This window comes from Bacillus rossius, chromosome 1 (genome assembly GCF_032445375.1).
Source record: "Bacillus rossius redtenbacheri isolate Brsri chromosome 1, Brsri_v3, whole genome shotgun sequence".
Taxonomy (NCBI): domain Eukaryota; kingdom Metazoa; phylum Arthropoda; class Insecta; order Phasmatodea; family Bacillidae; genus Bacillus; species Bacillus rossius.
In genome coordinates, this window is record NC_086330.1 from 115,459,447 (window position 1) to 115,483,655 (window position 24,209).

Here is a 24,209-nt window from a genome sequence, read left to right on the forward strand (position 1 = left end):
ACGGGAAATGTTGAGCATGTTATGTTCGTGACGTCACACTCCCTCGTTTTATTACCTCTATGGGTTACCGTAAAAAGAATAGAGGTTACCATGAAGTGAATGTTGTGTGTTTCACGTACTGCTGAAATAAGTTGATTTTGTTTCATCGTAAACTATTATTTTCGTCAATTTCTTAACACGTAGAATAAATATTCAGTAATTGAATGAAAAACCCAAGTGGATGAAAACATAGGTAACCGTATTTTTATTTTTGACGTAGTTTAATTTATAGTTTTAACATTGTCCGTTTGGTCAAAGATTGCTGAATACGGCACGTATCCATCACTTGATAAACTCAAGAATCCAAAACATTTGTCAGCACAAGGACACGGCTAGAACAATCGCAAAGTGTAGCATGTGTAGTTATTATACAGAGTTAGTATTCGACCGACGAACTTCGGCTGCAGGTTCATTGCAACAAAATAAGTTCTGTTCTAAAGTGCTTCCCAGGGCTGGTATACGTTTTTGAAGATAGAACTGAACAATTTTTTACAATAAATAATATATAAAGTAATTAAGATATACATATGAGCATTTGGATTATGTTTAATTTAAAACCTCCGAGAATTTTGTCACACTAGCAAAATTATTTCATGAAAATAATTAGGGGTATAAATACGCTACCATAATATGTGGAGAATAAAGGTGTTCCTGAAATTATTTCCATGAAATAATTTTGCTACAGCGACAAAATTCGTGATAGTTGTAGAACTTCGTTAAATTAAACATTTTTAGACGCTCAGTGTTCTATCTTAAATCATTTCTCTATTATTTATAATAAAAATGTAGACTAGCCTTGGGAAGGACTTTTGAACATAATCGTATAGATGTTTCCAACTTATTTTGTCGTGATGAACCTGTAGCCAAGGATTGTCGGTCGAATTCAGACTCACGATATTTAGCTTGACGCCGTAGCGTTCCACAACAAACTTAATGATGTAACTTAAACTCCAGTACAGTGCTGAAATACGTGAAGCCTGAATCGCAATTCAGATGTAACATTCACGGTTCGTATTTTCCTGGATGTAAGTCGTCATTCCGAACGTTGGTGTTCCGATTGGACACAATGCAAATATTTTGCACTTGGAACTTTAGGAATACAGTTGATTTCTCCGGAAATGCGTATTGAAATAATTCAAGACGGCTAAGGAAAAAACGTGTTTTTTAAAATGGCCAAAATTGGATTAAATCAACAGTAATAGCCTTATCATGTGGTCTAATTATTTTACCGTAAATATAAACTAGATCCAATACAGAATCAGAAGACCAGATTCGCATCTGTTTCAGCGTACGAAAACTTGGAATTTTTGGGCAGATACTGTCGCTTCATTATTCTGATAGAGTACGGTAACTACGTCGTGTTTGTGTTTTAAAGTGGCTTTATTAATTTAATGTTTAAAAAAAACATGTGGTTCCCATCGTATTAAGTGAACGTAAGTATAATTTAAGAACTTTCGGATTTTATACTTTGGCTGCCTTGTCGTGTTTTGTGTAGATGCTTAAGCTAAAGAATCTACAGGCAACTGTTTTTTATAGTTCAGTTTATTTTTAAACGACTTCTTTTATTGGTTGGCAACACTGTTCTTAGTCTTGAAATATTCAGGATCTTGCCAAAATAGCAGAGGCTGTGGGCATGGTTTCTTGGCAGTGTATTATAATGTATAAACAGAATTGTCACAGAGTCCCGACCAAGTGTTTTGTTGGGAACATGTTTCGACTATTTCAATATTGTGTATTGTAAAATGAAATAATTAAAAGTATTTAAAGTAGCATTCTAACCGCAGTCCTTCGCAAGACCGTCGAGAGAAACTGACACCGAGAGCAAATTTTGTCGAACACCCTCCCCATTACATAATGCATAATTAGTAAGGTTTCCGATTAGGTCTTAGGGTGAACTCACGCATTAAAAAAGTCTGGAAACTTTTTATCAGGCCCCGGAGACTATGTCCCCGTGCCCCCCCTTATCGACGGCGCTGGTCATTCGTGTATAGACTATCCAGAGGTGAGTCATTCACTGGTAACTGTCGTAACCACCGCCTCTGTGGACCCGCGGTCCACAGAAAGACCTTCGCACGCGGGTTCAATGAAATGCCCCTCTTCAGAGAATCCAGCCCGTTGCTAAACTCGTCGCCCGGCCGGATGCTTTTATTTTGATTCGTGACGGGAAACGCTGAATTACTTCCTGCATGCCGCAGTCAGATACGGCCCGGCGAGCTGGCGGTGTTTCCCGTTTCGGAGGCCGGCCTTGGAGTCGTACGTTTCTGCCCGCCGCAACACGCCATATTGGTGTCCGCGAAACACCTGGATTCGGTCCGTAGTGTACAGGGTGTGTTTAGGTCACGAAAAAGTGAGGGAACTCGAAAATTGTTCACGAAAATAGCCGTAAATAAACAGTGACTGGAAGTCGCGAAACTTTAATATCACACAGCAGTTTTAACTTGCACTTCGATTTTTGACAACTCGCTTCGGCTTGTCCGCTTAAATCAAGTGGGAATTATATCTGAAAACTTTTTTTCAAACTTAAAAGCCGATTTGTTCGTGCGATTTGTGCAATTTTTGGTTTTTACATTTGCTCATGTAAAATTTTGGCTATATATTTATTTGAAAATCTAATTTAAAAAAACTGTAAGAACATTTTACTAAAAGATTCTGAAAAGTATTTAATGGTTTGCCAAGTATTTGTAGACATCCTGGTGTAAATATTAACGTCATATAGGCAGTCGCACACGTGGAATAGTCTGTTATTTCCTTCTGATTCTCACTTACTGGGCCGGTTTATTAATAGTGGGTAATACCGTAAAAGAAAGCACCAATCTCTCCTTCGTGCCCGCGTGAAACGATCGCGCGCAAAATTAAGTAAAACAACAATGTTTACAAGTGCCTTAGGATTGTAGAGTTTTTGTGGTGTTGTCATTGGCGTATTTCCATGCGACTGGGAATAGCGTTTCGTTGTGTTGGAGACGGTGAATTCGCTAAAAAACGGCTGCGGAGGAATACAGCAAGCGAATGCCAAGCAGGGTTTTGCAGTGAGATTATGATGGGACGAGGGATCTTTGCTTGGCCTGTACTCAATGGAATCCTTTGCAGACGGTGGGTATTCATCGATGGATCTATTTCGCGTAGGGTGGGTTCTGCCCTACGTCCGGCGTTCGCCATTGGTCGGGACCACAGCCAGAGCACTCGTTATCCACAAATGCTATGTGGGTTCAATTCCCAACGGGGTTTGACCCCGGGTTTTTATATAGTGGAAAAACGCGATTGACGTTGCCGCGGGTGTTCTCGAGTTTTTCTCGTTTCCCCGCAGCCGAGGCATTCCGCCACTGTTCCATCACCACCACTTCGCCTCGCACTGCGCACACGCCTACGTATATAAATTCAATGAACAGCATTTTTGATCAATATTCTCGTATATTATGCCGCGATCACTCCCTGATACTGCACTTTCATCACTTGGTTATATGCCCTCCTTTGGTATTCAGACCAAGAGGCCCCGCAATTACTGTCGCAGTGTCGTCTGATTATGCAATCGGCCTGAACACTTCATCCCTCATCGTATCTAATGACCTCGATTTATTGGAAAAGGTTAAGCCTCGATTCATTCATTTAGTTATTAATTCGCTATTGCCTTTGAATATATATACTGTATAGAAGTCGCCAGCCCAGGTTAAAATTTCTAATACGGTTTTGAGGTAGTTGGTTAATTCACCGCCGCAATCGCCACCATCTCTAAGGCATCGACTCGTAGTGGTCCCTGGCGGACAAGTGTCGAACTCTTCAAACACCCCTTCCCCCTCCTGTTGAACGAACTTGAGCTGCAGTGAATGATGGATGAGGGGTGCGGGGAATGACAGCGAGCGACAGAGCTGCGCTCTAACGTGTAAATAACAACTAAGACGATACAGAGCGTTACGGCAGCGCACTGCAGCGGTGAAGTTCCCAAGCTGCTCATCATACGCTTTTGAAAAACGTAGAGTAAATCCTATCCACTCGCGACTTCTATACAGTATATATATTCAAAGCTATTGCCGTGCTCAGCCATCGCGCGGGTGTTAGAAATACCTGCGGCGAGGACTCGGGACGGGCGAGTCCAGCGCGTAACGATTATTTCAGCGCCGCGACTGGCGGCGGCCGATGTGGGTCAGTCGAGGGCGGCGCGCAGTTGCGCCGCGGCCCCGTTCCGCCAGGGGCGCCCGCGCCGTCCGAACCAGCCGCGCGGCCAGCTAAGGCATTACCCAGCTGGTGTTATCTCGCTTTTAGAGCATACAAGTTCTCATAAATTGCACGCAGTTACAGTAGCACTGAAAATTATACTTTATCAACGAAAAAAATATCAAATTCGAAAGTCAGGTGTCGTCTGAGATTTATTTTTTATCGCTCAGATTTTTGTAATGGCGAAAGAGGGGAGGGATCGTCCCCATTTACCTTCCCATATGACCGCCACTGCAGAGACATGCATTCCATCTCGATCCGTTCGTTTGGTTTTCCAGTTTCCCGGAATCGCTCCAGGTATAGTCTGGATAGTTCCTGGGATAGTCTATCACCGATTTATTCCCAGAATGACCTGGTCGGTGCCTCGATATGTTACCCAACGATCGGCGATCATCTTGCTTACTCGCTGAAAAGAGGGTTTCGCGTGAGGTTAAGTGTTTTTTTCCCCACACTATAAAGTTTATTTTCCGTCATTTTCTCGCAACTGTTGTAAAGTCTGAAGGACCACTGGAAACATGGCCGACTGGTCAGCGAGCGTACACGCGCAGGCGAACGAATAGTTACGATCTCGCCAGGTGGTCTTGCTGTTTTTAGACGTAACTGCCTTACGCCTTTGCAACATTCCACCAACCGCGGCTCAGTATTCGCAAATTACCGTTTGTTTTTGATCTCTTTATGGAATATTGTCCAGTCGCCTATGAAATAATGTAAGAAATCGTGTTTTTATATAATATGTATTTTATAAAACTAATATTTTAAAGTTTATTTTCCGGCAAGATTTCATTAAGGCAGTTTTAATATTGTATAGTTTTATTATGATTTAATGTATAGTTAATGTGATAGTGAAGTTGTGAAGATTGGCAAAATCGAAGTTTTGGCTTTTCCCATTGACAATGCGTTCTGCGTGAGAGTTTTGGTGCGTCGCACCTCGAGTCGACATCATCTGTAGTGCACTTGTAGCGTGTCGGCCGCAGTCTCGGCGCAGAGAAAGTGACACACTGCCGTGTCCCAGATGTGCCGCGGGGAAACCTCGCAAGGTCGCCCCTCCAGCTGGCAGTCGCGTCGCGTGCACCGCGCATTCCGGCCTTCGCTCGAGCGCCGCTCCACCAGGTATGTCGGCCTCTCGCCATATGCTGGGTCGTGTTTGTGGCAGACTCGCCTCTGCGTAGTTGCTGTCACCCGCCAAGACGTCTGCGAACCCACACTTACTCTCTTAAGTAACCTGCCACTGAGGGACAGGTATTGGTTTCGTTTATGACTTTGCGGAAAGTGGTGGGTACAGTATATTTCATACTTGAACTACAATATTAAGTTTTCCCCTAAATTTACGGGTTCTGTGGTCACTTTGAACTTATAAACGCTCTTATTTCTTAAAATGTGCATGTTATCCTGTTTGCAACGTAACCCGGCATAGTTTCTGGTGGTACTATGATGAAGAAAAAAATAGGTGCAATGTTTGCTGGAAAGTCTGTAAATTCACCGTAATTTGTAACTGTAGAGCAGCTGACGTGAGCGTGGGATGTGGCGAGGTGAGGCCGCTGTACGCTGGAAGGAAGCACGTAGAATATGCGGGATTGCAGCATAGAGCCGGGGGGCTCGCCGCGAGGGCTTCCGCCCCGTCACCCAGTCCTCGCCGAAATTAAGCGTAACTGGCGTCGGCGCACTCGCACTGAACTGCGCTGTCCCACACTTGGCACAATAGTGTAAAGGGCAGATAACGTTTTTGTGCTTTCCTAGGGAGGGGCGGGGGGAATTCACGATTGAAGTAAGGGCATATACGACCAACGTAGTTAGGAACGGAAGGCCAGGGAAGATTGCCACTTATTCTATAAAATCTGGGAAAGTTGAAAAATTTCGGAATCCTATATTCGCAGAAACATTTTAAGGTTTGGTTTGCCGTCGCTGCTACTCTAACGAAAATGCAGAAAACTTATGGGTAGTAAAGTTTATTCAAAGATACAAAATTTTAAGAGCATTGATTTGATTCCTCTGGAGACGGTTGGAAGTTGATCTAGTGTGTTGTGTGTTCCATGCTTGTGTTGCTCACAAAGCATACGCTTCTCCAAACAGTTGGATTAATTGGTCTTCAGTCCCTCAAACATTCTTTCAGCGGCAGTCTTGGAAATGCCGGACTAGATAAGATAGCTGGCTTTAATCACGTTTCCGATGAATGATGAAACTTGGTTGTTTGTTGGTAATTGAAACACAAATTTAATTTGTAGTTGGCCGTGGGGGCTTATTAAGATGCAATTGTAGAAATGCTCTTATATAACATTATATTATATATATTTATATTAAGTCTTCTCACAAGTTACTTTATCTACTTTTCATACAGTTGATTACTTATCACTATACAACTTTTCACCGCCCTTTTCAGACTAGAGGCCTCTGTACTGTCAACCACACATGTCGTGTCAACAGAAAACCGCAAACTTCTCGGTGGAGAGAATTGTGGAATCGTGATAGTTGACAGTTTGCAGATTCGGCCGGTCAACATGCAATCGAATGGGCTGCCCCCCCCCCCCACCCCCTTTTTCCCTTTTTTTACATTACCTCCACCTGTGAGGTTGGCGCGTGAGAAATGTTTGTACAGTCAACGGGTACACGTTTTGAAACAAAATGGCGGGAAACGTCTATGAATAAGTGGTCTTGGGAAATATGTTTGAATGATTTCGGGGATCACGCTGTTTGTGAAATGCTTCACCCGAAAAGCGTTCAAACTAGAATGTTATAAACGAAGCATGAAAATCTTAACTCAAACTAAACATAAATTAGTCCCTAGGCAACTATAATGCAATTAGCAATAGGATGGAAAATATGAGTTACTTAAAAAGAGAATTGAAACGATCGTAGACAATGAGACAGTCGCCATCGTTCATCTTACGTTCGTATTTATATTTTTTTTTATTGACTAGTGCAGATAGCCCTTTCGGATCGTGTGTGTAAAGCCAAGTAGAAATTGACGTGTCATGATTGCTTATTTCTGAGTTTTGTAATAGCAGATATCGTAATGGTGGTGGAAGCCGTGATATACGTGTTTAAAAGTTCTCATGATCCAGTGATTGATATCATTACCCAGTGATTTTGCGATTGTTTACTATTTCCTTCCGCAGTATGGAGGAAGAGGATAAAGCAACTAATCAACACGCGGTTTGGCTCTTCAGCAAGGATTCCAGATCTCTGGACTAGTAAGGTTTGTTTTAAATAAGCTAACGTTATGTAAATTCTCTTAACACGTCCAACGTTGCATTGAGCGCCTGCACGTGCTGTGGGGAGTATGTCCAGATTGCTCGGTGGTGTTACTTCCATGGCGGTAGCTCGTAAAAGGCGCGGCATTAAAAACACGGCGAGTCGCAGAACTGCCGTTCGTGGAACCGCGATAAACCGCCAGGCTCCAGCCGACATGTCGCAATGATGTGGCCGAAGATCTCCCCACAAGGTAAACACTTCTCGGAACTTCAATCGCGTGCGATAAAAGGACTGGTGTAGATAACCGTGCAGTAAATAAACAATTAGATAATGAAGAAGTGGAGGGTTGTCCCAGCCTTGCGGCGCGCCGGCGCCAACCCACCTTTTTTTTGGGGGGGGGGGGGGGAGTGTTACCGCCCCGCAGACAATACAGCGGAAGACATTACCAAGAACACACAGTGAGTCTCGGCTTCCAGGAAACTTAAATAAAGCTGGTGGTGACCTGGAATACGAAGGAGAATATGTTTTTCAAATTCAAAAGTTTTTTTTTTATTTACATAAAGTACCCTTTACAGTGTTTTATACAATATTTGTTGACATGCCAGCACTCTGTGCTCTTCTGCCAAAACTTACATTTGTTACATTATAAATTACAATGACAGAAACCGAGAATACAGTTTATTTGAAGGAAAATTTTAAAAACCTTCTTGCAGTGTCCTGGGGCCTTGTTTGCCCAATGTCTTTTTCAGCACTATATTTAGTTATAATATATTTACACTTACATCATATGAACTTTATTTTAAATTACACTTAACAAGTAATTATATGAATAAGATTAGAATGAGAATTTACAATATTTGGTTAATTTGGTAACAACTATGAACTATTTACAATATTACATGAGAATTCAACTCGAGCAGTAATGGCACTATGGTTGGTGTCCATTTTTCTACGCGCACTGGCACTGTGAGAATATGTTGCTGAGCGTAATAACTGTACACTCTGTTCAGAATAAGGTTCTGAAAGGAACATTCGGAGTCCGACAGCTGAATATAAAATTAACATAATACAATACAAGAAGTCTTTGCTTCCATAATTTTTCTAAATCAATGAAATAACGTATTAATAAAGCTGATGGTGACAGTTGGAATATAAAGCAGATGTTCCTGAAAAAAATAACGGTACATTCTGTTCAAGATGTCACTTTTTTGACAGTTTATTGAAGGAAAATTCAGACTTCCACAGCTGAATATTATTAGAAATAACAAAATCACTTATGATTAAAGTATGTGGTGGTACATAATTTTTTGTTTGTTTGTGATGTCACAGTATTCAGTTTTCAGTCAATGTTTGTTGGAGTACCTGTCAAAAATGTTCACCTTATCGAAAGTTGTCTGATCTTTGATGGATAAGAGGTAACTAATTCAAAATCCAAAATTATCTCACGAAACACAAATATATATGTATATATATTTATATGTGTGTGTATGTAGATGTGTATATACACACACACACATATATATATATATATATATATATATATATATATATATATAGGTGGCCAAAGTTCTGTCTCTAAGTAAAGGAATATTATATAACTGATGAAGAATTCCTTTGTTCTTTACTTTCTATATTACATCCTCACTTCGCCCTACATCTCAGCAGTTATTTCTGATGCTATTTCCCATACAGCACCCGGTGTTGCACATACATTTACAAATATTTTCTTTAATTTAGTGAAACATCTTATTTCACATTTATTTTACTCGTGTGCTGTATGGGTTCCCTAATCCTTCGTGGGTATGAATTCTACACATATCCCCCCCCCCCCCCTCCCACATTTCTCTAAACATTCTTTGGAAAGCGCTTTTCACACTTATTTTGTCGCTTTGTAGTTAGGTCTTCGTTAGCGCATTGTGTCATACTACTACTTACCTAAATATGCACGGAATTAGTCGCTAGTATACGTGTGGAACGTACATAGGGTGAAATCAAAACAAATGTTAAGGTTTATGAACCGACGATCATCAAACCAATTTTTAACGCGTGTCAGGTATGATGTGTTGACGTCATTGTTGATAATGTGGTATCACTTGTTGGGTTTTTTTCCATGGGCCCGCCAGCACATGGACATGTAGATCGAGTTTTCGTGACGTAAGCGTGCTGGCGGTATCAGCTGGTGTGACGTCAGCGGGTCGCGCGTATCTGACGGACCGCTAGTCGCGGTTTGAACGGCACTAGTCACTGCCAACGCAACGCCAACTATCTTTTTGGGCCCCGGCCCTGGGTTGGGGGGGGGGGGATTTCCTGCCCGCGCCGAATTCTCTAGAGCTTCGATCCTGCCCCGAATCCTGCAACCTTAGTCCGGGTTTTTACACGCAAAAAAAAAAAATTAAACCGCAAGAGTAAATACTGAATTTTTCGAATAACCATTTATAAATTACGCAAGACCCAAAAAAAACGCAACTTATGCATGGCCAATCTTCTACTTTTCGCGTATCGGCTTTTTTCCGCCTTCAGAAAACTTTTGAAGAAGCAGACGTTCTGTGTATAGAAGGTTAATTTAATATAGTGAAGTTTTCACACGATTTCGTTATAACCTTGAATCGCCTAAAAATAATGTGGCAATAATTTTTTTTTTTATGTGGTGTTATAATTACCGAGAGTTACATTCGTTAGGTGCGTCCTAGCGCCTGCGAGGCGAGAGCCTGATAGGGACAGGAGGACTTCCAAGACACTCTAAGACTGCCACACTGAATTCGGACACTGTAGTGTCGACTGAAACTTCGGTGAACTCTTCGCCATAGACGCTTCCAGAACCCACAAGCCAGGCAATGGCTGCGATAGCCTACGATCCTTATTTTCTAAAATGCAGGGCCGTCGATGGAAAAAAAAAGGGGGGGGGGGGATAAATACCCGGCGCCCGGCCATCAGAGGGCCTCCTTTGAGCTTCGATGTCTGTGTTAATGCATGAGTTTACGTGATAGTACGGTTTGCTAAGAGGCAAGTTATGCGATACACGCAGTTCACATTTACAATTATTGTGGAAATTGTAACGTGTAGTCTTTTTTTATTATTGTAGGGTTTTAAAAATCGTACATTGAAATAGTGGGTAGGGGGCCTTACCGAATTATTTACTCCCCCCCCCCCCCCCCCCCAACACTTAGTTTCTCTCGACGGTGCTGCTCAAACGTGTTCGCTGGGTAGTGTAATTATCAAATGCCTTGCGTGGTAGGCGGCAACGTATGCCAGAGTTAAGGAAGTGCGTCGTCATTGGCGCGGCGCCGCGCCGGCGCCGGTGTTTATCCGCGCGGGAGAAGGCAAACAGTGTTGCGTTCGAACGCGCGCGCATGTTAATTGTTACCGCGTGACGTATAACGGCACGAGGTGCAGTTGACGTCACGTGCCACTCGTTGGACGCGTGTCCCCGCTGCCAGTCGCCCGAGGGGCGCCTGCGCGACCGGAAGCGAGGGGTGAGTGGCTGCTCGGCATCCGTTCGGCTCGTTCGTTGTCTTCGTTTTATATCCGTCCCCTCCAACATTATCATATAGTTACATCTTTTAAGCACTGTGTCAGTGCTCAAATGAAGTTTTAAATCTCATGTCAACGGATTAGGATTAGATTCTCGGCAAAGATTTTTTTTGTAGTAGGACTTCTAATACTGTTACTTTTATTTTCCTTAGGTTATAGGTTGAATATTGCCCTGCCAAATAACATAATTTTTTATGTTGGCTGCTGATAAAATGAAACCTAATAATTTGTACATAATGGTTCATCTCTGTAAAATCAATCTTTATATTCAAAGCCATTTTTTATTTTATAAATATGTAAATAAAATCATATAAATGCCTTAATGAAAGTATTTAACTAAATTTAGTAATGAGGTTTGGTGTCTTGTTAAGTTAAAATTTAATTGTATATTTCTTTTTTAACATGGTTGTGGTTTTTTTTATAAGAATGATTGCATGAATCATTAACTGTGTCTGAAGATTCAAACCAGCCTGCCATACTAACTTTGAAAAACATTTGACATTGAAAAGTGTGTAACATCTTGAATTTCAGTATAGGGGAGAGTTGGGTAAAACAGGGTAGTTGGGTAGAACGGGGTACCACTGTTATTTTCCGTACACGTGCTGCTATCTGTGTGTACGTTTGGTAAGTTACTCCTCTACACGTCGTCACTATAGTGAGGTAGTATGAAGTGTTGCACAGTATTCTTTCGTGCGTAATAATGGAAATTACAAATTTATGATGTTTCACTAAAATGTTTAGCGTGTATTGGCTATACAATATTCAATCAGTGGTTGCAGATATATTTTATGGTAAGTTGTATTCAAGTAAAGTATTATATTTGCTATGTTGTGCCATAGTAACCGATGTAATTGACGGGTGTTAATATTTTCTGTTGTCGTTTTTCCTTGAGAACCTGCATGTAGGGTAAAACAGGGTACACAGGTAATGGGTAAAACGGGGTAGTACCCCGTTCTGCTCAACCAGTTTCCTGTTTTAACCATCTTTTCGATCAATTGTGCAAATGACTTTTAAAATTAAAAACAGTTTTGTTATGCATACTAAATGTTATACAGAGTTATCTACAGTAGATTTATACTGTCAACCAAAAGTCTTGTATCGGTGAGAAAAAAATTGGAAACGTAAAAATGTTGTAGGCCCATGTAATTAAATTGTATTTTGACTTTATCTTTTTTTTCTATTTTTATAAATAAAAACCATGCTCGAAAAAACCATGTCGTCCTATTGTGTTTCCCCCCCACACTGCACCCATAGGTTTCAGCCCTTAGATGTTTCCTTCATGTCCCCACTGATGCAATATTATAGTGAAGAAGCCAGGAAATGGGTTCGTTTAAATCCTGGACGTCCCATTACAATTAACCATATCGGGAAACTCTATGGCGCTGCATTTATGAAGGCCGCTTCTATGGAAACTGCGGTATTTGGTTTCAGAATAACTGGAATATTTCCCCTTGATGCAAGTATCTTCCCAGATTGGATGTTTCAGCCAGCAGCAACAACTGACCGAGCTAACTCCAGGCCTTCAGAACCGAGTGTAAATGACACTGTCGGTGATATTCCACTGACTGCTGCAACAACTGACCGAGCTAACTCCAGGCCATCAGAACCGAGTGTAAATGACAGTGTAAATGATATTCCAATGACTGCTGCAACAACTGACCGAGCTTACACAATGCCTTCAGAGTCCCATGGAAATGTCAGTGTTGGTAATATTCCTGGGACACCTGGTTTGGTATCTTCACCAACTGAATCTCGTTTAGGCCTATCTGATAAAAACAATCGAAATGCTTCATCAAACAGTAGCTTCACAATCCACCGACTACAGTGATGCCGATTCCCCATGCCAAAAGAAATCCTGCAGAAGGAAGAGGACGACGACGTGGCAAGGCAGCTGTGCTGACCGACTCGCCATACAAGAACGAACTAATTATTATTCAGTCAGCTTCACCAAAATCTTTAAAAAGGAAAAATGCTGGTGTGTCTAAATCTCAAAACAGTTATAAAACACATAAGAATAAAGAAGACAGCAACAAATCCATACCAACAGTAACTTTGCGTGTGTCTGATGATGATGACGTTCCTTGCATGTATTGCGCTGAACAGTTCTCCACTTCAAAATCAGCCGAAAGTTGGGTGCAATGCTTAAAGTGTCATTCTTGGAGCCATGAAGGGGGAGGATGTGCTGGTGTAGACACAGATGACTGTAGGCCATTTGAATGTGATTTCTGCCAGTTTGGAATATAGACTCTGGCCTTATTTTGTGTTCTGATGGGCCTACTATGCCATATTAGGCTAATTAAACAACCATATGTTGTCAGATATTTGGGTTAACCGCATATGCAAGGTTGTATTATACATAATTAGATTATGCTATTAGACTAATCACTTCCTCAAAATTAACAGTGTTGTGTTATTGTTCAAACAATGTTTGTGATTTTCCGCAAACCAATGTTTTTGTGAAGTTTTACAGCAATTACAGAGGAACATGTAAGGTGAAGGCTTATAAATGAATTTTTTTTAATGATCATATTTTTACTGAAATTTGTATTTATTTGTCATACTACATGTTGTTCAGAATTTTTTATAATGCACATGTTTAATCATTTAAAAATCTGCTTTCTGTACCCCGTTTTACCCAACCAGTTGGGTAAAACAGGGTAGTGTGCATACATTCAAATAAAGAAATATCTCTGCAATAATAATATTTCAGAAGACACGGTACTAGTTGCAGAATTAAACTCACATTCTAATCTACGCATGCTGATGTTTTCAGACAGATACAGCAATATTAAAACAATAAATTAAAGTGATTTATACTAAGTACCCCGTTATACCCTACTCTCCCCTACTTGAGTAATATAGTCCAGTAATATACTGAAGTAAGAATTATTTCAAACAATATTATCAGTTAAGTTTTCCATTGAGATACACGTTAAAGAAAAAAATGTGTATAGTTTGCGATCATCTTTCATGTTTTCATTTGGTATGTTGTATTATTATTTTTATAATGAAGCCACTATTAATGTGGAAATGGAAATATAGTTGACGTACTGACGTGCAATGTGTGGTATGTTCCAGCGTGTTCCCACAGCAGTGCTGCCACCACCAGAGCAAGTACGCCACACAGCGATGTCCCCGCCTCACACGGTCCCCACCGCCACCGTGCAGCCGGTCTCCAAGCTGGCACAGAACCAAACACCCCCCAAGATGACGCCCAAGGACTATGTCTTTGGCAAGGTGATAGGGGAGGGCAGCTTCTCCACGGTGTACCTGGCCATGGACATCCACACCAACAAGGAGTACGCCAGTGAGTGCCTGCTCGACCATACTAGTACCAGTACCACTGCATGATTGTGTGGTAGCCAGGTGATGCATCATGTTGGTCAGGTGCATGCAAAACATCTGATCACTGAATGAGATTCCTGGCAGCTAGCATGCCATGCTGTCTTCTAGTTTTGCCAAGATTCAATGGGGTCGTTACCATAACGCAAAATGTCAAAATGACCACAATGCCTAGATACCATTAACATTGAATGTCAAAATTGACCACAATGCCGACAGCTAGAAAACTGTTGTGTACCACAATGCCGAAATAACAACTGAATGAAATTGTGTGTTTCAAACCTAACCTTACCTAACCTAATCTAGCGTAATATAACCTAGCCTATCCTAGCCTAACCTAGTCCAACCTAACCTAGTCCAACCTAACCTAGTCCAACCTAACCTAACCTAGTCTAGTCTAACCTAACCTTTGTGGCAGTCCTGAAATGACATTTTTCGGCGTTAGTGTATTTTGGCGTTGTGGTACACAGCAGTTTTCTAGCTGTCTGCGTTGTGGTCAATTTGGCATTTCGGCATTGTGGTATTTCGGCGTTGTGTTGCGTCCCCGATTCAATGTATGCAGCATGATAAAAATGAATATATAAAAACGAAATACTAAATGTTTTAATGTTTTAAATATAAGTAAACTACATTATCTTAGTTATTTTCCATGGTTCAATTTAGCATTAAACTGTTAAAAAAAAAATGGCTCATTGCTCTATAGTGTGTCCACTCCCTGTCCCATACACTTAAGCCCTGTGAAAGATTCACTCTTTAATATGTTATATTGCTTCTTTTTCCAGTCAAAGTGTGTGATAAGAGACATATCATGAGAGAAAAGAAGGCTAAGTATGTCAAGCGGGAAAAAGAAGTTCTCCACATGCTCAGCTCAAACGTCAAGCCAACTGCACCTTTCTTTGTGAAGCTGTATTGTACGTTTCAAGATGTTGATAGGCTTTGTATCCTTTTAGCTTGCAAGATTTTTATACATATGTTAGTTTGTAGGTTAGTTCCATATCTCAGGATTGCATGGTAGTCAGTAGTAAAATATTAGATAAAAAATACATTTACATTCTACATATTTTCCACAAAAAAAGCAACAAAAACCTAAAACATTGTAGTGGGTTAATTAACGTTGGTTCTAAGAGAACACTTACCATTTTGCAATCCCTCCCACAGAGGTCTGTTTTTTTGGCAAGTGTGAAGTGCTTGGAACCCTATAGACAAACAACTGACTCGTCACTGATAAGTTGTAGTGCTTGCCATACACTGATATCATACATTTCAAAAGCACGTTTTTGCTGTAAATTTTAGAATTAATAGAAAACTTACTATCCTGCCTGTAAAATTGCCATTATAAATGCATTGCAAGAATGTGGGGTGGAGTTATGTGAACAGGGTGGAGGTTGTATGTTTGCATTTAGCTAAAGCCTTAATTCGTCTTGACTGTTGGGTATGATGGTTTTGTGATGTGTAGATAGTGGTTGACAGTTGACATGTTTTTGGATTAATTACAAAATCTTACCTCTATTTATTTATTGTGGTATGCTGGGAAGTATTGTACTGGGAATTTTTTTTATCTTGAAAGTGTGTGTTTAAATTTAATGGAAATTCTACATACACAGTTAGCATCTTTAATCTCAAACAAGATTTTATTTTTAGTTATCCCTATATTTACATGATTTTGTGTTAACAATTTTGGACATGACTTATGATTACTATTTGTAAAAAATATGTTATTTATTTTATTGGTTTATCAATAGATAGTAATATGTTAAATAATTTACGTTTGACTGATATTTTTGTATTTGTAATAATTCCTTAACTCAAGACTTAAAGATTTTGTACTATCTTATGCCAAAAATGGTGAACTTTTACCACATATCAACAAAGTTGGATCATTTGATGTCACCTGCACAAGGTTTTACGCGGGAGAGGTTCTTTTGGCCATGGAGCATCTTCACAGCCTTGGAGTTATCCACAGGTACGTACGTACGTACGTACGTACACAGTCGTCTGTGTTGTGATTAGAAATGTTAGTAGTATGGAAAATAATTTTTTGTAAGATTTTATGGTAGTTTGCTTTAAAATTTTCTGTAAAGCCAGATAATTTTCCAGTGAGATACATTCACAGAAAAACAAATAAATTCATTAACTTTTTTTATACAAACATAACCAAATAAAACTACTTTTTTGTCTTGTTAAGAGTTGGGTAGGGATTATGCTACCCTCTACCAACTGATGGGAACAAATTTTATGATGTATATTAACCTTTCTTCAATTATGGAAATCTAGGTTGGTAATAGGAAAAAAAAACATTTTCTGGAAGATATATGTGGTTATATTTTATCAGGATATTTTCTGACCATATAATTTCCAAACTCTCATCCTTAGTTGTGAGCTCCTTCATTCCAAGACACAGTTTTGACTGTAGTTTTCTTTTCTTAAAGGGATCTCAAACCTGAAAACATATTACTGGATGACAAGATGCACATCTTAATCACAGATTTTGGGTCTTCTAAGATACTGAGTGAAGAGACTGAGCAGACAAACACAGGTGAGTTATATTCAATTGTACAAAATTGTTTGTCACCACATCTTTGAAATGAGTGAGTGCACTAATGGCAGGTGAAAACCCCAGCTGGGCATAGTGAAAATGTATACCAATACAATTTTTGTGCCTCTCATTGCATTGAACTTTTCATTCTGTAGTCCATGCAAGTAATTAACAAATAAAACTAGACCTTGTAAACAAGCAAGGAAATGTGCGGAACACACTCATGGTTAGCAAAGCAAAATAATGAAGTAAAAATGCAGCCATTAAGGCCTCGCCTAAAACTGCATTTGATTGGTCTACGTCATCACATAGCGCTAGAGCATACACTTACTTTCTCATCCAGCCCTAACCTTGTATGACTATATCAACTTGAAAACATTACTTCTGCAGTATTTGATTGGTTTGTGGAAGCTGTCACGTGTTGCCCAAAAATTAAGTACCTATTGAACTAAAAATTTGTATTCATTAGTTTGTGCATGTGTGTATTTCTGTCTTCTCTGGCAGTTTAATATTTGTGCTTTCAAAGCAATTGAAGCTTACATTTTACCATTCAATACATCATTTGAACTAGGGGCCAAAAACATTTCATGTGGTACATTAAAGCTACAAATTTAACCCTACACACAATCAATTAAAACAAATGATCCTCACAGCAGTGCAGTGTGTGTATCATAAAAACATTGTCTAGGTGTGATGTTTTGAACTAGTTAGCCTATGTTAATTTGTTTTTTCCATTTGTTTTCATTACATCAAAAAATATGAAAGCAGAAAAAGATCTTGTACAATTGGATGTACCATTAAAATGTTGGTACATGTAACTACCCCAATCTTTGTATAGATTGACATAGTGTCTGCCATTTTATGAGTTTTTCTTGTAGGGATGTGGAACATATTGTGATTTAAGTTGTAATTACCTCATATCATTATTCCAAAGGTTTTTATTTCCATTTAGTTAATAGTTCGTACTGAAAGATGTTTGGTGTGTCCTGGGTATTTTTTTTTGAAAATATAATGGTAACAGCAAAAGACTGGATTTTCTGTAGAGCAAAAGAGCATGTTTGATTTTCCTCATTAAGGGTATCAATCTACATACAGTTAGTTGTACATCATTCTGATCCCAGCTAATATTGTGTATCTGCTTCATGTATGGTGTGGAGAACTAACTGTACAGGTTTTGGGTTAGCAAGTGAAAGATTATTTGGGTTAATTGGGGTGATGCCTAAAGATGCCGGGAAAACATAATAGAGTAAAAATGGCTGATGTAATGCATTATTTTTAACTGTAGTACATTATCTATTTTTTTTTTTTGGAGCATTTTGAAAACCAGCAAATTTGGCTGTTCCATTACCCTGAGTGAACTTGTTAACATAAAGTAATAGAACTTGTGTTTCTTGTAAAAACTTTTTGCAATCAACATGTGTATTGTAGCATTTTATTATTATCTTTTAAATCTATAAATGACTTAGTCCTGTACTCTGGGACTTTTATGTTCTTAACTAACATTGTCGTGGGGGGGGGGGGGGGGGTTTCGGATGGACGAAAAGGAGTAATTTTGGCGCCACCACGTGGAAGGGCACGTGGACCCGGCTACGAACTCTCGGCTCAGGGCCGTGACGTGATGCGTGTGGGGCTAGGCTAATCTCCCCCCTTGTGCGTCGTGTTCGTGGGCTCTTGAGGCATCCCACACGCCTCGGAACTCAGGAAATTATACACGTGACCACTGAACCACACATTCTGAGCTAGTGATTTTATTACCAGCGAACTTGCACAGGCGAATTATTACAAGGCACGTTACAAAAATGTTAAGAGTTTTACGTAAAGTACTAAAAAAACACTGTTGCGGGTGATAACCAGTTTATAGGCTGGCCAGGTCACCGCGTGGCCTGGCCTCGAGAGTCAATCACGTATTACGCGTACGAAATATCCGTAAACGGAAAACAAATATTTAGGCGAAAGAGTCTACCACCTGGAGCAGGCCTCGAAGAAGTTAGGTTTTAGATTTATTTAAAGATGCATCGGAAACTAATGGATCAGTGAACAAAAGAGATGAAGTCGACGAGGTGGGCGGGCCACTCCTACTCCAGGCGGCGAACGGTAACAGACTCACGAGACCAGGGCATCATGGCTGCCGGGAAGCGTTAAGTTCCCGTTATGTTACCAGGTAGCCGTCCGGTAACATACTTAATCAAACAAATATTATTTAAAAAACAAACATAATTTAAGTACACTTATTTATAATTAACAACCTTTAGTTATGGTGTTATTTCTTATTAAAGTTTAAAAACTATTGGCGGGTAGTTCTGCGGATGTCCGCATGGGGTGCTGCGCCGTCCTTACTGACTAAAACTTGAGGCGTGACAATTAGGGATATTTTATTACATAAAAAGGTTTATACATTATGTTTATTTTAATAAAAGAAAGGGGTCGTCGCACCGACTCTAGCACCGCCTCTTGCCGGGCGCCCAAAAAACGCACGCACACACGCACACACGCACACACGCACACACACACGCACGCACGCACGCACGCGCGCACACGCGCACACGCGCGCACACGCACACACACGCACACGCGCAGTTTGAATAGAGGGTGGTGGTGGTAGGAGAGGGGGGTCAGTTGCGGCGTGACATGGCACATCGGGCTAAGGGAGGGCGTAGCCCCGATCGACGTCAACATTAATATGGTGGCATTCTAATCTTGGGAGGGGTGAATTGTGGTGGTATGTAATCCCTTCCAGTTTATTGGGAAGGTCAACATTTTGAAAGATAGTAACCTAATTAAATGCTATTTTAAAACTTTTCTCATATTTTAAATTTTCTTTAAATATTAAATGCCCCCTTCCCCAATCACCCGTTCCATAAGACAGCAACTGTGGCATTATGCCAGTGAAAATTTTCTTAATTGTAACATTTTTGTTTATTCTGTCACTTGTCTCGCTCATATTGATTGGGCCAAATGTTTTCTATAGTTCACCGTACTAACTAAAAATGTTGCAGGTGAGCCGCAGCCTCGGCGGCGAAACAGCTTCGTCGGCACTGCGCAGTACGTCTCCCCCGAGCTGCTCACCGACAAGTTTGCATCGAAAAGTGCCGACTTGTGGGCTCTCGGCTGCCTCGTGTATCAGATGGTGGCAGGTCTACCACCATTCAGGGCGAGGTACGTTAACTCTTGTTATTCCTCATTGGATCACCTTGTGGAAACACATCTGGGTTGTGGAACTGCATAGTCCCGGGCATCATGTGACTTGTGTTACAGTTCTTGGGGATCATTTTATGCTGAGTGATGGAGCGATTCCTTTGGGGCGAGTTTACATCTTGCGTCTGGAATAATCTGTCCTTATACTTAAACCAGTTAAACTATCACATGCTGCGGATTTATGGCTTATATCTTTTTGCAGCAACTGTTGGACATTGTCTGCCAACCCCTTCGCTGAACTGCGAAATGAGATGCAATTTGTGTACATTTAGGGTCCATTGATTTTTACAAGGTGATGGCAGTTTCTTTGAAGTATCTCATCATTGAACTAATTGCAGAAAGTATGCCTGTTTCTTAAAGACCGTAGAGTAACTAATTTTTTAAGTAGGGGTATCTACTTTAAATTTAGAATGTACTCTTAAAAGTTAATTTGTTCACCAAAAACATCCGTAATGTTTTTTTTTGTTAGTGTGTATGTACTATTTTTTTTCCAGGAGTGAATACTTAATATTTAAGAAAATATTGGATTTGGACTACATATTTCCAGATGGATTTGATCAGAGTGCAAGAGATCTAGTCGAGAAGCTGTTGGTATGACCCTTCAAATTTTTTTAAATATAGTTTTTAAGATGATTAGATTATTACCTTATTCATAAATTTCTAACGTACTGTTATTATAATCATAAAAAAATTTAATTTTTAATAGAAAAAGTTTATTTTGTATTTTCTAAGTAAAAATTAATAATAAACTTTTTTAAAAGTGCAAGATTGGGAAGGTATATTCTTGCTCAAAATTAGCAACTCTTCAAGTTGTTGATGAAAATTGTGTTCAAAATGTAATGCTGAAATACTTAGATATGATTTTGGTTGTTATTAGTTTCCATTGGTTCAATTGTTTCTTTCTTTTGTAGGTCCTGGAGCCTAGCAAACGGCTTGGTGCCGAAGATGTGTCTGGTTACCCTTCCATACGGTCTCACCATTTCTTTGGTGGTTTAGAGTTTGAGGTGCTCCACAAGCAGACCCCACCACAGATATACCCCTACCTCCCTGGCACCTCCGAACACGAGGAGCTTAGGAGTCATTACAGGGTGAGCAACTCCATCTAGTACAAAGGGATGTGCTGGACATGGATGCCACAGGCTTGTTGGACCTAGGTCATATTTTTGTAAACTCTTGGGAATTCTGTTTCTGATGATGGTAATTTATGTAATAAAGCCAATTTAAAGGATCAGTTGAACATTGGTTATTACGTTATTAGTAAATTACATGTTGTTTCAACAGTAAACCTTTCACCAGTCTTTCCTCATTGGTATCGGTTTTGTCTCTTTGACACTTTTGAGGCTCTAGCAATAAAAAATAAAAAGGAAGCATAGCTTGACCTATGTTCTATGACATTTTAGTCTCCTCTACATGTTCTGCATACATGCTCAATGTTTTAAGTGTGTTTTAGATTAATCACATTTATTTTCACTTAAAAACATCTTTCGCAAGTGTGAAGTATGGGTGTGATCCAACTGACGGATGTGTTGTCGTGCAGGTCCCAGACCACTTGGAGCCGGGGCTGGATGACAAGCAGCTGACTCGACTCCTAGGGCTGGACCTGCAGGGCGGGAACCGCACCCCGAGTCCCGAGCCCGAAAGGCCTAAGAAGAGAGCCACCGTCTTAGACATGAGCTCCGAGGAGATGCGCCAGCAGTTGGAAGCGCAGAAGAACTCCCCCTGGCATGCGTTTGTGGAGGACAACCTGATCCTTAAACAAGGCCTTGTAGACAAGCGAAAGGTACGTCTAATTCCACGCTTCACATCTCTGAGATTGTGGTCCTTATGGTGGCTCCTAATTACTTTTGGCTTTCGTCCATATTACCTTTTCTTGTTGCAATCTCTTTGTTTACTGTTTAATCTGTTGTATAATATGTTTGAGTTCAAATGCTAAAGTTTGAGCTGAGTGACAAGATAATATTGTGGGGTGTAAGCACTCGGACCTGAATGTTTGAAGGAAATTTTCCACAAGTGGAACATCTCCGATTTGGCCGGGAACTGAACCCGGACGTTTGACCCTCCAGTCAAGAGTGTTGATCACTGGACCAATCTGTCAGACTTGCAATAAATAGAACAAATCTAACTTTTTTTTTCTGTAAAGGTGACCTGTTAGTAAAGGAATAGCAATAGATAATGCAAAATAATATGCAACTTCACTTTCCAGGGTCTTTTTGCGAGACGGAGAATGTTGTTGCTGACTACGGGTCCCCACTTGTACTATGTGGATCCTGTTAATATGGTTCTTAAGGGCCAGATTCCTTGGAGTCCAGAGCTGAGAGTTGAGCCCAAGAACTTCAAAATATTTTTTGTACACACAGTAAGTAGCTCTTGGTTTCTCTTCCAAATGTTTTTTTTTTCTAAATCATTATGGCTTTCACACGTAGGTTTACATTCCTAACTGTGACTTAAGATGTGCCACTCAGGTACATGCACAAGTGTATTTGTAAAGCTAAATGTAGCATGAAGGCAGGCCATGGTTAGATAGGTGCAGTTTGGTATGTTCTCAAAACTGCCTGTGACTGTAACCAGGTGTGAGGAGTGTTAATAGCTTGTATTACAGTGTGTGTCATCATGCACACAAGTTGGTTCTGTATCTGTTTGTATCCATATCGCCCATTGCTACTAGTAGATATGTCTTGCACATCTGCACCAGGCACCTGCAAGCGAAGAAAATGTCCCACTTAATCATGTGGTTAAGAACGTACATGTAATATTTTTTTTTTTTTTACAAAACCTTCAATTATTTACAGGATAAACTAATTGTATCAGTCATGTCAGCTGTCTGAAGGCATGTTACAATTTTAAATACATAAATAAAATATTTCACTATAAAGTTAGAAGCTTTTCATTTTACAGATGTTTGATGTATCCTCAAAAGCTATAATTTTTAATCTGTGTATCAGTTGACAATTTGTAATATCAATTAATTTTCTTTTAAGATAATCCCACTTAAATTTAGCACTTGACTTATGTGTACATAAATACAGTTTTACCCTTGCAATAAGTTTTTCCTGTTAACAAATCTAATTTTAACAATGTTTTATTGTATTTTATTGGAATGGTTCAGTATATAAAAACCCTGGAGCTAATATTTGCACAATGTTTTAACCCTGTGTCCTAGAATTATTTAGCAGCTCTATGTGTAATAACTAAAATTGTTGTGCTACTTTACTATGTTCTCACTAGTAGAGTTTTTTAATATTGGCACATTCAATATTCTGCAGTCATAAATAAATTGTTAAACATGACATTTTGTGACCAACCAGCTGTTGTAGAACTTTCATTGTAGTACAATAAAGCAGTATACAAAATACTCCAGATTATGTTAAGTAGGTACATGTTCTTGCAAAAAAAATTTTTTTTTCCAGCCAAATCGGACGTATTATCTGGAAGACCCAGAAGGCTATGCGTTGGAATGGTGCAAGGCTATTGAAGAAGTTAGAATACACACATATGGTCTAGGTTCATAAATATTTAGATTCCAAGACTAGGGCTGCTAATTGTGTGTGCGTTATTTGCATTAGGAAATTTAAATTGTGGTTTTTATAAACTGCCGTTCAAACCACCGTTGGTCGAGTGTGATGCGATCGAAATGGACTCGCTGGACTCGCTTTACCAGAGACCGGAACTGTACGAGCACAAGACATTCAGCGACAACGTTCCTTGTTCCTCTTTTTTCTGTGTTTTAAAATTATTTATTTATTTGTAGTTTTGTGAAATAAACTTGTAATTTAGATATAAATGGCTTTTACAGACATTGCATTTTTAAAATAATATAATATGTATGAAGATTGTATGGGAATAGACTGTCACTGCACTGTATTTGCTTATATAACTGGGTCATGGAAAAGTGGAGTTACATTTTTGTGGAACAGCAAATTTATATTCAACAATTATCACTGTGAACTAATTTCACGTGTTTTAAGAGGATGCAGCTTGTATTGAGTTTTACTGAAATGTAGATATGTTTAAAGCTTGTCGGAGTGCACTGGAGAGTGTGTGAATATGAGTGGAATTATTTCTTGTGCCCATAACAAATATGCAAGCAAATACAGTATATAGTTTTGTGAAAAGGAAGTATTGTTTCCAACAGTTTTGTAACTTGGTAATGCAGCCACATCAGTATTAT

General features: G+C 39.8%; 1 protein-coding gene across 4 annotated transcripts in view; it reads left to right on the plus strand.

Moving 5' to 3' along the window:
* The window catches only part of LOC134542679 (3-phosphoinositide-dependent protein kinase 1), a 72,302-nt gene extending 48,480 nt beyond the window's left edge, over positions 1 to 23,822 (plus strand). For 3 of the 4 annotated variants that reach the window (XM_063387137.1, XM_063387127.1, XM_063387146.1), the window contains exons 2-11: positions 14,047 to 14,275; positions 15,093 to 15,248; positions 16,129 to 16,273; positions 16,740 to 16,846; positions 19,843 to 20,002; positions 20,536 to 20,632; positions 20,953 to 21,129; positions 21,579 to 21,821; positions 22,245 to 22,397; positions 23,449 to 23,822. In XM_063387137.1, the coding sequence (XP_063243207.1) occupies positions 14,047 to 14,275; positions 15,093 to 15,248; positions 16,129 to 16,273; positions 16,740 to 16,846; positions 19,843 to 20,002; positions 20,536 to 20,632; positions 20,953 to 21,129; positions 21,579 to 21,821; positions 22,245 to 22,397; positions 23,449 to 23,550 (1,569 nt within the window). In that variant the 3' untranslated portion in view covers positions 23,551 to 23,822. Of the gene's footprint in view, positions 1 to 10,793; positions 10,911 to 14,046; positions 14,276 to 15,092; positions 15,249 to 16,128; positions 16,274 to 16,739; positions 16,847 to 19,842; positions 20,003 to 20,535; positions 20,633 to 20,952; positions 21,130 to 21,578; positions 21,822 to 22,244; positions 22,398 to 23,448 lie in introns of those variants that run through there. The other variant, XM_063387155.1, reaches the window with a different exon arrangement.
* The last annotated feature ends 387 nt before the right edge of the window (positions 23,823 to 24,209 follow it).